The 13462-nt window shown below is 41.5% G+C and overlaps 1 protein-coding gene across 17 annotated transcripts in view; it reads right to left on the bottom strand.

Annotated features, from left to right (window-relative positions):
* AOPEP (aminopeptidase O (putative)) overlaps positions 1-13462 on the bottom strand; it is a 395241-nt gene that overhangs the window by 308153 nt on the left and 73626 nt on the right. For all 17 annotated transcript variants that reach the window (XR_008656596.2, XM_055271838.2, XM_055271836.2 and 14 more), the window contains one exon: positions 8237-8482. Coding sequence is in view for 16 of the 17 variants with exons in the window: in XM_055271838.2 (XP_055127813.1) it covers positions 8237-8482 (246 nt within the window). In the remaining variant the exon portion in view is untranslated. The remainder of the gene's footprint in view (positions 1-8236; positions 8483-13462) is intronic.

Raw genomic sequence — 13462 nt, forward strand, 5'->3', positions numbered from 1 at the left:
CTGCCAGCTTTCAATAGGATGTTCTAAGATTGCACATCTATGAAAAAACACAAAAACTGCAGCTGGCTCATTCCCAAAGAAAAGCACCATCCTTAGGTCCTCAAGATGTCCTTTTAGAGGAGACCTACTCAAAAACTAGGACCTGCCAACTGCGGTTTCCAACAACTTAGCAAGGTGGGCTCCAAGGAGCACAGGCCAAGGGTGGGTAGTACCAGGCTCACAGGAGCACCTCCTCCTCCTTGCCTACCCCAAGTCTTGGCTGGGGAACCCAAATATCATTCACACTTTCTTAGAATGAAGTTCCAAGATTTGCATTTTATGGTGAGAAACAGGGAGGTGATTATTCTTAGCAAGCTAGCTGGGAAGGTAGGAGCAGATTTGGTTTGTTCAATGACTGCAGATTTGGCATTCTGTCTTCTGGGAACAATGTCTAGACTTTCCGAGGAGTCACCTCTATAAATAGCATGGTTAGTTAACCAAGAAATATAACATGTTCTACTCTGAGCTCCACTCTGGGGTTAAATCAGGGTGGATTTGTGCAACGTACCTCAACTCCCATTTGGTATTCAATTTTTTTAAAAAAAGTAATCCATTTTTGAAGGGTGCATCCCCCTCACATCTGTGGCCTTTTAATATAATCAAGTTAACACTTAAAGAAAAGCTGAGGCTGGGCACGGTGGCTCACGCCTGTAATCCCAGCACTTTGGGAGGCCGAGGCAGGTGGACCGCCTGAGCTCAGGAGTTCGCGACCAGCCTGGGCAACACGGTGAAACCCCGTGTCTACTAAAACACAAAAAATTAGCCAGGCAAAGCAGCGTGCGCCTGTAGCCCCTGCTACTTGGGAGGCTGAGGCAGAACTGTGTAAACCTGGGAAGTGTAGGTTGCAGTGAGCCAAGATTGTGCCACTGCACTCCAGCCTAGGTGACAGAGTGAGACTCCGTCTCAAAAAAGAAAAAAGAAAACGTGGCTGAGACACTCTTCCAATTACTTATTAGGGGTGAAATGTAGAGACAAGGTAATTTCTCACCCACTTTATACAAACAGGCCTCTATGGCGCAGAGGTGGGCTCCAGCTGCATCTTGGCAATATTCCCTCCAGCAGAGCTGTTCACACATTGTACCTTGCCTGAGGACTTTCCAGAGTTGGTGTTTTCCCTAAAAGAAATCTACCCTTAAAAGAAATACTTACATAGCTCCATGCCCACATGCATACATCAGCAGTACAGAAGCTGGTAGTATTTGCTCACTCTGTGTAGTGGTCTAAGGAGAAAGAGCTTGTAAGATTGGGAATATCCCAAGTTAGGCAACTTTGTGCACTGAACTCCATTGTTCTTTTTCACCCAGGGAGTGTGTATGTTCTATTCAGTAATGATGCTTCAGTAAAGAAATAAGTGGGAAGGCGGGGAAAAAGTATTTTCTTTGCAATGGAAAAAATGGCAAGGTGGTGCTGACTGGCCGTCTCAGGCTCAAGGACTGGAAGATATTAGGAACCTAGAATGAATGACATCAATAGAGAGATTACAAACGCAGGTAGAGGAATGATTGCTTCAGGAAGGCCTTTCAAAGTCCTGACAATTTCTTTTGAAGGATGGCCCCAGCAGTGTTCTCTGAAGGTAGGACTGTCAGTCTTTGTGTGGGGAGAACAGTTCAAAGAAAACCAAACACTTAAGCATAATCTTTCAGAGGGTGAAGAATCATGGCATAATGATGATAAGATGCTACTTCTCGATCTGACAAGCAACACAGCTGTTTAATGACAAAAAGAAGATTCTAGCTAACCCAAAAGCTGTGAGTTCACTCTGCCTGTTGCTCCAACAGAAGAGAGAGAGCCTGGCCCCCAAGAACTCATGTGATCCAGGAATTTGCCTGGTATCCAGATTCTATGGCTGCCTCAAAGTGAGCCCACAGTGAATGCTGATCTTCAATGATATCTTCACTCACAGGGTCAGTATGGTTTCTGTGTGGAGACCCTAAATCAAGCACTCACTGTCTTAGAAACAGTTACACATCAGCCTTGCCTAAGTCTGGACCACCAGACTCTGACAGCCATCACAAGATGAGGCCATTTTACTTGTCTCCCTGACTTCCTGCTTCTAAGTGACTTTGGGACATTATATATCCTCTTATACCCGCTCTGTAAAAAATGGAACATACACACACATTCTCACTACCTACCTTGCTTAGTACAAACTGGTATTGTCAAGACGAACAAAATCATCCCAGCCAAGGGCTTTCAGAGTCCCAGAAGAACATCACTTTATGAATATCAGTTACTATTTCAGGAACGCAAAAATGAAAGAACCAGAACACATTAGAAGGGAAAAGCCCCTACCTATAACATAAGATGCAAATAAAGTCAAATAATTTTCTCAAGAAGGAAAATTGAAATAAAAGAGAAAATGGAGAAAGTGAATACAAAGAAAGCAACAAAGGGGAAGCACACATGGGCATAAATCACCTTGCATGTGCCTCACAGCTCACAACTCATTCTGTTTATTCATCTCTACAGCAACGGCACGGTTGCCAGTAAACAAGGGATTAAAATTTTACAGAAAAAAAGGATGGTATGAGCTGCTTTCTATCATTCACACCCACCTGTTTGAAAAAGCAGAGAAGAGTTATACTGCAAAACAGGGGAAGGAAATGCCCATTCACCATCTTTTTAAAAAACAATCCATGCAGAAAGAAAATTGAGAATTTATTAAAATCTGAGCAAGAAACCACAACAATAACAAGAAACAAAACCCACACACAAAACAAAAATATGCAGCACATCGGAGAAAGTAGAGAAGTTGTGGTGAATTGAAAGGCATACTAATTTAAGGCTCAAAATCTGATTCCTGAGGCAAAGAATCACTATGGCTGCATCTTGCCTTGAAATCAGGGGGTCACATCCCCTGAAATCTAAAGAAGGATTGTTTAAAAGCATGGTGGTTTTGGTTTGAGGGATCAAAAATTCAAGTAAAGCCAACAAAGAACAAGCAAAGAAAAATTCTCAAAGCTGTGAAACCTTGCTACTTAAGATAATGACAGAAATTTATGACTGCTTCCTTCCCCAGCAGAAAGGAGCACAATTAGAAAGCTGAAAACAACAGGCCCTTTGTACCAGCATGTTATGTTTTGCTTATTCTATTACACATTGGCTGGGAGATAAGAATAAACAGGACAACACCCTGTCTAACCCGGGAGGAGGGAATGGAGGAAAAGGCTGGTTACATTCATTCTTGGGCATGTACGTGCATACCGTTTATTTGCAAACTGAGGTACTTAAGAAAATTGTGCATGCAATAGTCAGGAACTAGTATAAGCATTCAGAAGTCTTTTATTGCACAATAAAACCTTTTAAGAATAAGCCTTGTGTAATAGGGAGCTTTATAGTTTTTCCTTAGAGTGAAGCATGTTGTGAAGATTTTAATAGTTGATAATTTTCTCTATGGTCTTTAATTGTCAACCCTATTTTCATTCATTTAAAAAAAAAAACCTTTAAAACTAGGATGAGCAAATATATAGACACAGCTTCCCTCTCTGTGACCAATGATGTCAAAAACCCTTGCAAAGAATCAATCAACAGCTGCCAGGGGAAGAAAATGTGGTGATCTGAGACTTCTCCCTTCTCTACAAAGGGACGGTTGCCAGTCTGGGTGCCAGGTGTTCTGATAGCTTCAGCCATGGAGAATTCTGCTCAAGAACAGTAGCTGCTAAGCCAATCGGGTTCTCATTAGCCAGTCGGGAGATGGTATAGGTATCTACGGTCCCAAGGAAAAAAAAAAAAAGATTTGATCTCTTCCCATAACCCGCCTGCCTAGAATGATGGATCTGACTTAATCTTGCCATTTCTTAGTGGCTCACTTGCTCGCAGCACCCAAGCTCACTAAGAACGGGGCTAAGGAAAGCCATTCTAAGACCTCACTGACCTGCCACCATCCTGGCCTTCATTCTACTCCTCCAACCCATGAGAGTGGTTCCCACCTTGAGGCCTGTGGACTGGAGTGCTTTTCCACCAGATGGTCACAAAGCTGATTCCTTTTTATTCTTTAGTCTTAGCCCAAATGTCACTCTTTAAGGAAGCTTTTCCCTCTCACCCTAACGATGCTATTGATTCTCCCACTGTGACACTTACTTGATTTTATTTTCTTCATAGCATACATATTAATTACTTGTTTCATGTACACTAATTTTCTCCCCTGACTAGAATGTCCATTTCATAAGGACAGAGGCCTCCTCAATCTCATTCACCCTTGTAGGCTCTGCATCGTAAGTACTATCTGGCACACAGTATACGCTTGATAAATATTTATTGCAAGAATAAATAAACAATAACCAAATGATCAAGACTATTTGGTATAGAACAGGTGGGGAAAAGGTCAAAGAATCTGTCACCTGTCATCGGCCACACTATAGTCATTTTTTTCCCCTCAATTTTCCCAGTAGGATGAAGGGTGAAGATGCATGTGAACAGCTGAGCCACGAAGCAGAACTACAGAGCACATGGTTTTTTTGTTTGTTTGTTTGAGACGGAGTCTCGCTCTGTCGCCCAGGCTGGAGTGCAGTGGTGCAATCTCGGCTCACTGCAAGCTCCACCTCCTGGGTTCACGCCATTCTCCTGCCTCAGCCTCTCCGAGTAGCTGGGACTACAGGTGCCCGCCACCACGCCCGGCTAATTTTTTTGTATTTTTAGTAGAGACGGGGTTTCACCGTGGTCTCGATCTCCTGACCTCGTGATCCGCCCACCTCGGCCTCCCAAAGTGCTGGGATTACAAGCATGAGCCACCGCGCCCAGCAGAGCACATGGTTTTTTAACTTCAGTGCTCTTCACAGAAAACCACTCTGAAATAAGTTGCAAGAGATTCTTGAAATTCAAATACAAGGAAAAAAAAGAACATATTTGGAAGTCAGCTAGGTAGTTCTGCCAACCTAATTATGCCATGACATGTAATTGTGAACTGCTGAGAGACAAAAGCAAAGTATTTCCTATATACACATACAAAGGTAAGACTAAAGTGTTAATTTTTAAGCAACTGTCATAAGCCTGGTTCTAGAATATGATTCCATTAATGTTACTGCTGTTATAACAGAGAGTGTAAGTGTGATGACGAGCTCCTTTCATGTATTTCTCAAAATTAAGAAACTAGGCTTGCCAGTCAATCCCCAGCAGAGACTCTGAGAACATACGAGGACCCAATGAAAATGGCAGAATATTAATTAAACCAACAGGAAGAGAGCTGTGTGTACTTCAGAGATGCATTTTAAATGCATGCATATCTTCATACAGACATCACAGTAGTCAAGTCAAGAAATGTACACTTTACGGTTCCTGATATGGCAGATTCAGTCTTCATGGAAGGCAAAAACACAATGAAACAAAAACTGAAAGCCCACACACACACCCACTGAGGAAAGCATCTGAAAGGCAAACTAGTGATTTTTCTCAGCAAAGAATTAAAGTCCCTCTCCCCTGGAACAGTGATTCGGAAAAGGACTAGGGGAGGAAACGGGGTCAGTTAGTAATGGCTCCTGTTATATTAAAAGGTGACAAAAATCATGAAGAGCAGTATTGATAAATGTTCTAGTTACTGCCATGTTTGAAAAGCATTTGAAATTCTAAAATATTATTTGTGTATTATTTACCTTCTTATAAACTGATTTGTCATTATCATACATTCAAGTTTTATAAATGTTTTTCCTCACTTCACTGAAATATCAGAATCCAGTTCAAAAACAGAATCAAAGAGACTTTTAAGCTTATTCAATAAAAACTATGATATGTAATATTTAAAATAGTGAAATCATTATATTATCTAAAATTCTCAGAAACTTCTTAACATGATTAATAGTAATTTACCCATTTTAGTTCATGAGGGAATGTTTAATATCATTTGCCAAAAAAGAATACTGAAATGGTATAAAATGGTATTCATTATAATTAAGACCTAATCACTAAAGAAGTCCAGAGGTATGGAATTTATGATCTTGCATACATGTTTATAAAATATAGACTCAGGAAAGAGCCATTTAATTTGCCAAGAAGTCGTTTGATCTCTCAGCATATTATAACTAAGAGGACAATGGCAGATTTCAGTATGGAGGTCTTTTTGGATGACTCCTCTTAGCCTTGAGGTTTCTCTATTCCTGTTTAGGGTATGAAGTTGACTTACAAAACCATCGTTTTTGTTCTAGCTTTGCTTTATAAAACCTCAAGCAAAGCCTCGACCATAAATAAAGCAGCAGGGCCCCAGTAGCCAGCTGAGTCATAAACCCCACTCAGCTGCATGTGGCCCGAGGTGTTGGGATCCCGACAGAGTCAAGCCAAGCAAGTGGAATCAATTGAAGCCAGAGTTTGGAAAAACAGAGCACCCCCCTTCCCCACCCCACCTGGCAGTGGAAGAGACCATAATCCCCCTTCCACAGCTCTCATCCAGGGAATGGTAGTAAGTCCAGAAAAACATCTAGACCTGGGCAGACTTTACCTCCACAGTCTAAAAGGAAGGAAAAAAAATGATATTTGACAACCAACCACAAATTTTGAATGTACGGTTCTCCTGCTTTTAAGCACAAAAGCAGTTTTGTTGCTAAGTTATGATCACCACCATATTTTTCAACATTTGTGCCCAGGACCATTTGGCCTTATGGTACTCAGGCTTACTATTCTAAAAATACAGTTAAGCATGTTTAAATCACTTCAAATATCGCAAAAAGCAGCAAACACATGGCCTACCTGCTTGGGCATGCAAACTTGAAAAGAGAAGCTTTAGAGAATGGCCTGCAGGTCAACTCATTCTGGCTTTGGCAGACTGATGTCAGAAAGGAGCTATAGAAAACAGAATCTTGTGCATGAAAAATACTCTGCCTTTGGTTCCCTCGGCCAGAACTTGGAACTGCTAGCAAACATACCTTAAAAAACTGCAATTCTCATGAAGTGCTAAAAACTCCCAAGTAAATAGGGTCCCTCAAACCCGCGTACAAATAAGAAACATTTAATGAACAACTCTTTTTTCACCAACACTTCTACTACTTAAATTAAGTCCAGCAGACTCTTCAAAGGGACAAAAGAAGCCCCCCCTCCATTAAGACAAATTCTATATATAGACATCCAAGACAATTATATGATGCACATAACCAAATATATGTAATTATCCTAGTTTCTGCATTCCCATTATCTTCATAAATATAGGATAAAAATCAGTCTAAATGACTTTCTCAGACCTCCTCAAGGATTAAAGCAAGCCAGCCAGTCTTTTTAAAGTACATACATGTAGTAAAGATCAAAAGCAAATGTTCTGGTCAGTTCTTTTCTGCTCATGGTTTTACTAACAATGTGTGCAGTTTTCAGGGAAAACACCACAAATGACAGCTGCTCAAAAGCATGGGAATTAATTGGCAGCAGGAATTTCCTTGACTAATAGGGAAAAACTTGAAGTCACATGTTTTGATGAGCTTATTTTTCCCATCCTTAGTCAAGCATATTCACTGTTAATGATTAAGATTTTAAAATGGAAATATAACCAAGTACATTCTCTATCTTTTCTCAGTGGAACACAGATACCCATTAATGACTGAACAATGGCATTAATGAATAGATTTTAGCTTAAATAAATACAGGGAACCAAACCAGGACACACCAGCAAAAGTGCATTTATTAAAAAATAGTAGCATGTGACTCCTCCTCCAACCCCCACAGTAAGCCATCTGCTTTGAGCTGTTTTTCTAGCCGTAGGGATGGATTTACACTGATCCATCCACAGTCTATCTGACTCTCAAGAGCGGCTCTCAAGTCATTGCCCTTGTGACCAGTGGTGAGAATGGACAAGACAGCTGGTCAGGATTAGGTGAGTGGCCTGTGGCCTCAGGATCAAGTCATGTTACTGTGGCCAGAGCCTGATGCTATAACCTTGGACTCATTAGCATTATGCTGTCATCATCCAAGCTAACAGCCACTGATCAGCCAGGATCCAACATTCCCCACTCAGGGGGCACTATGTATTCTCAATCCCAGCAACAATGTGAGCCTTTTCTTTTCAACACAGCCTGAACTGAGCCCATGACACTCAAAGGCTCGTGCATGAGGGAGTCTGCATTAAAATTGTCCCTCAAGGCAGCAATGAGATGTCCAAGCATAAGCAACCATAGCCCCTCCATTCTAATCAAATGACAGCTCTGACAGAGCTCAAGGAAAGCAAGACATAGTCAAAGAATTTCCAAAATGTATGTACCCCAAGTGCCACAATGGAACAACATACCTGGCCATCCCCAGACTTGGAAAGTTGGCAGGGACGATGAGAACATCCAGCCGAGAGAACGGGTGTGTTCCCAGAATAGAATGTGCTGCTGAGAGGCAAGGAGGGATCAGCCGCAGAAGGGTCTCTTGGCAGGCACCCGTGAGGCACACAGGGGCAAAGACCCGATGAGGAATGATCTCCTGGGTGGTGGCAGAAGCATTCTGGAAGCGGCAGGGGTATTCCATGTGACTGCAAACACCAACATGCCTGGGAACAACACAAAATAAATGGTAAAACATGTTTATTATTCTTGCTGTGGAGGTAAGGCAATCTTGCAGATGTAGACAACTTTTAGGAGACAGAGGCTCAGACAGCCTCACAAAGAAAGACTGTTCATTTCAATTCTTGGCTTGACTGGCTCTGTGCAGCAGTGAAAATTTACAGGACAAAAACGTATTCATGTGTTTGAATCAACAGATTAGCTTCAATCTAAGATAAGTGAAAGCAGTAAAATCTTGTTTTAGAATAAACTTTGTTGTGGGGGCACCTCTAAGACTCAAAACAATAAAACTTCTCACCAAAATACAAACAATTCCTGCCCTCGGTTAGATGTTTTCAAGTATCACCATATGAACAATCTCCAAATTAGAGATAATTCGTAACTCAGAAAGGAAGGAGCAGTACACACAAATTAAAGATCCAATTCTGGGATTACCTAGAATAAAAGACTTGGACTGAGGTAGAACCATGAACCAAATGAAAAGTTACAGGCGAACTCCTCGAAAGAACACAAACCATTTTACTGAATAGTAATCTAAATGTTCTTAACACAGCCTGTCAAAAGCTGTTATTAAGGAATACAGAGGCACTTTTGATACAGTATTTTTCCCAACCCACTTTCAGTACAAATTTAACTGAGCCAACCTTTTAAGGAAACAGATCAGACCCCAGCCTGCTTCATCTGACCACTGCCAGTTATTCCATCAAAGGCGGAACTGAAAGAGAATTCCTAGAACCTGACTCACAGGCCTCAAGAGAACTTATCTACTCAAACCTACATCCAACAGTACTCCATTTTTGCACCTGCTAACATGTCTTTTATTCAAACACAATGAAAAACCCCTCTAATCATTATTTTGTATTATTATTATTATTATTATTTGAGATGGAATCTAGCTGTGTCTTCCAAGCTAGAGGGCAGTGGCGTGATTTAAGCTCACTGCAACTTCCACCTCCGAGGTTCAAGTGATTCTCTTGACTCAGCCTCCCGAGTAGCTGGGATTACAGGTGTGTGCCACCACATCTGGCTAATTTTGTATCTTTAGTAGAGATGGGGTTTTACCACGTTGGCCAGGCTGGTCTCAAACTCCTGACCTCAGGTGATCCACCCACCTCAGCCTCCAAAACAGCTAGGAGTACAGGCATGAATCACCACACCCGGCCTATTATTATTATTCTTATTTAAGACAGGGTTTTGCTCTGTTGCCCAGGCTGGAGTGCAGTGGCAGGGTCATAGCTCGCTGTAGCCTCCAACTCCTGGGCTCAAGCAATCCTCCTACCTCAGCCTGCTGAGTACCTAGGACTACAGGCATGTTGCCATGCCACATCCAGCCTTTTTTTTTTTTTTTTTTTTTTTTAGGAGATGGGGTCTGGAGATGAGGTCTCACTTTGTAACCCAGAGTGGTCTCAAACTTCTGGCTTCAAATAATCCTCCTGCCTCAGCCTCCCAAAGTGCTGGAATCACAGGCATGAGCCACTGCACCCAGCCAATTACAACTACAGGTGCTCACTTGATTCACAGTGAATAATGAAAAATCTTAAGATGCTGGCATGTCCCAATATGGGCAGAATGCAACAATAATTCCTCTCCAAATGTAAGAAGTACCTTTCACTTACCCAAGGCCAGTGCTCAGGAGACCAATACAGCTAGGTACAGATAAGCCTCACCTTCTAGCAGCATGGTTCATAGAACACAGCTTCCAGCACTGAAGGCATTTCACCACAACAGAGAGTAAGAAAATGGACGGAGGCCCATAAAAACTTGCCAGAATAAGATGACATGAAGAATATAATTCTTGACATTGAATTCTGGCCAAAGTCCCTGGATTGATAACCTTGCTTTGTGGAGAGGGTGAATCAAGGTGCCTGTCGGTGAACATTTAACTAAAAAGGCTGCAATGCCCACCTAATGACAAGTACTGTGCTTGTGCATGAATGTGGTCAAAGGTCTCGAAAAGTGAAAAAAGCCACTGATTAAATTAACCACCACAGTATCTTTTTCTTATGTATTTACACAGGTATATAATATGCTACAGTAATTTCAGTTCATATAATCTCTATTGCAAAGCTTTCAGATCATGTTAAACCACAGAGAAACTACAGCGTGTAGGCATCTTCTGGACAAAGCTGAGGCATAAGCTTAAATTATATCTACCACAGCACAATTTTGCAAAAAGGTCATTCTAATGGCCTCTCTAAACACAACATGGGGAAAGATTATTTCTTGCTGCCAAGAACCCTAAAGTTAGAGAATACTGAGGTAGCCAAAGATACACCCAAAAGTGTTTGGCTTGATGAATTTCCAATGATCATATACAACCTAAACCTGACAGACAACATTCTGACTCCATGGTAAGTTCTCTCATATCCTTTTCCAATCAGGAACAAGGTGAGTTAGAATCTCTCTGGGCATAAAAGGCACTAGCTCAGATGATGAAGATGATTCTAGTTGTGTGAATTAGTACCACTGTAATCAAAGCCTGGGAAAAAATGCAGGACTTTAAGGCAATCAAGCTCTGACCAGGTGAGAAGGGTAAGGCTCCCATAGAAATGGACATGGAAATGGCATCAGGAAAGCCACTTCTGTGTTCCCACACAGGGATCAGGAAACCTGGGCTTCACTGTCTTCTCACACTGGCTCACTTGTGACCAAGGTAGGCAACTCAGTATCTGGGGCTTCTTTTTCCCCATCTTTAACATGGTCTCATCAAAGCGGCTGCTGGAGGAGGTAAGGAATTGGTTAGAAAAGGATATGAGAGGCCGGACACAGTGGCTCATACCTGTAATCCCAGCACTTTGGGAGGCTGAGGCAAGTGGATCACTTGAGGTCAGGAGTTTGAGACCAGCCTAGCCAACATGGTAAAACCCATCTCTACTAAAAATACAAAAAAATTAGCCAAGTGTGGTGTTGCATGCCTGTAATCCCAGCTACTTGGGAGACTGAGGCAGGAGAATCACTTGAACCCGGGAGGCAGAGTTGCAGTGAGCTAAGATCGCACCACTGCACTCCAGCCTGGGCAACAGGGCATGACTGTCTCAAAAAAAAAAAAAAAAAAAAAAAGGGGGGGTATGAGAGAATTTACTAACTTACTGCGGAGACAGATTGTTCTCTATCAGGTTTAGGCTGTACACAATCATCGTAAACTCATCAAGCCGAACACAAGATCTGCACATTTTGTTGTATGTTAATTATACTTACAATATAAACAAATGAAAATGTTTTCTAAGGTTTCTTCTGGCACTACGATTCTATGATAACTCAGCACATGAGCCATTCTTCATAGACTCGCCTTGTTTCTGAAGCAGTCAGGGGATTCTGTACTTTTTTTTTTTTTTTATGGTTTTTCTTTTTTTTTTTTTTTTATTATACTTTAGGTTTTAGGGTACATGTGCACAATGTGCAGGTTTGTTACATATGTATCCATGTGCCATGTTGATTTCCTGCACCCATTAACTCGTCATTTAGCATTAGGTATCTCTCCTAATGCTGTCCCTCCCCCCTCCCCCCACCCCACAACAGTCCCCGGAATGTGATGTTCCCCTTCCTGTGTCCGTGAGTTCTCATTGTTCAATTCCCACCTGTGAGTGAGAACATGTGGTGTTTGGTTTTTTGTCCTTGCGATAGTTTACTGAGAATAATGTTTTCCAGTTTCATCCATGTCCCTACAAAGGACACAAACTCATCATTTATTATGGCTGCATAGTATTCCATGGTGTATATGTGCCACATTTTCTTAATCCAGTCTATCGTTGTTAGACATTTGGGTTGGTTCCAACTCTTTGCTATTGTGAATAGTGCCGCAATAAACATACGTGTGCATGTGTCTTTATAGCAGCATGATTTATAGACCTTTGGGTATATACCCAGTAATGGGATGGCTGGGTCAAATGGTATTTCTAGTTCTAGATCCCTGAGGAATCGCCACACTGACTTCCACAATGGTTGAACTAGTTTACAGTCCCACCAATAGTGTAAAAGTGTTCCTATTTCTCCACATCCTCTCCAGCACCTGTTGTTTCCTGCTTTTTTAATGATGGCCATTCTAACTGGTGTGAGATGGTATCTCACTGTGGTTTTGATTTGCATTTCTCTGATGGCCAGTGATGATGAGCATTTCTTCATGTGTTTTTTGGCTGCATAAATGTCTTCTTTTGAGAAGTGTCTGTTCATGTCCTTTGCCCACTTTTTGATGGGGTTGTTTGTTTTTTTCTTGTAAATTTGTTTGAGTTCATTGTAGATTCTGGATATTAGCCCTTTGTCAGATGAGTAGGTTGCAAAAATTTTCTCCCCTTCTGTAGGTTGCCTGTTCACTCTGATGGTAGTTTCTTTTGCTGTGCAGAAGCTCTTTAGTTTAATTAGATCCCATTTGTCAATTTTGGCTTTTGTTGCCATTGCTTTTGGTGTTTTAGACATGAAGTCCTTGCCCACGCCTATGTCCTGAATGGTATTGCCTAGGTTTTCTTGTAGGATTTTAACGGTTATAGGTCTAACATTTAAGTCTTTAATCCATCTTGAATTAATTTTTGTATAAGGTGTAAGGAAGGGATCCAGTTTCAGCTTTCTACATATGGCTAGCCAGTTTTCCCAGCACCATTTATTAAATAGGGAATCCTTTCCCCATTGCTTGTTTTTGTCAGGTTTGTCAAAGATCAGATAGTTGTAGATATGCGGCATCATTTCTGAGGGCTCTGTTCTGTTCCATTGATCTATATCTCTGTTGTGGTACCAGTACCATGCTGTTTTGGTTACTATAGCCTTGTAGTATAGTTTGAAGTCAGGTAGCGTGATGCCTCCAGCTTTGTTCTTTTGGCTTAGGATTGACTTGGTGATGCGGGCTCTTTTTTGGTTCCATATGAACTTTAAAGTAGTTTTTTCCAATTCTGTGAAGAAAGTCATTGGTAGCTTGATGGGGATGGCATTGAATCTATAAATTACTTTGGGCAGTATGGCCATTTTCACGATATTGA

This window comes from Symphalangus syndactylus, chromosome 3, assembly GCF_028878055.3.
Source record: "Symphalangus syndactylus isolate Jambi chromosome 3, NHGRI_mSymSyn1-v2.1_pri, whole genome shotgun sequence".
NCBI classification, from domain to species: Eukaryota; Metazoa; Chordata; class Mammalia; order Primates; family Hylobatidae; genus Symphalangus; species Symphalangus syndactylus.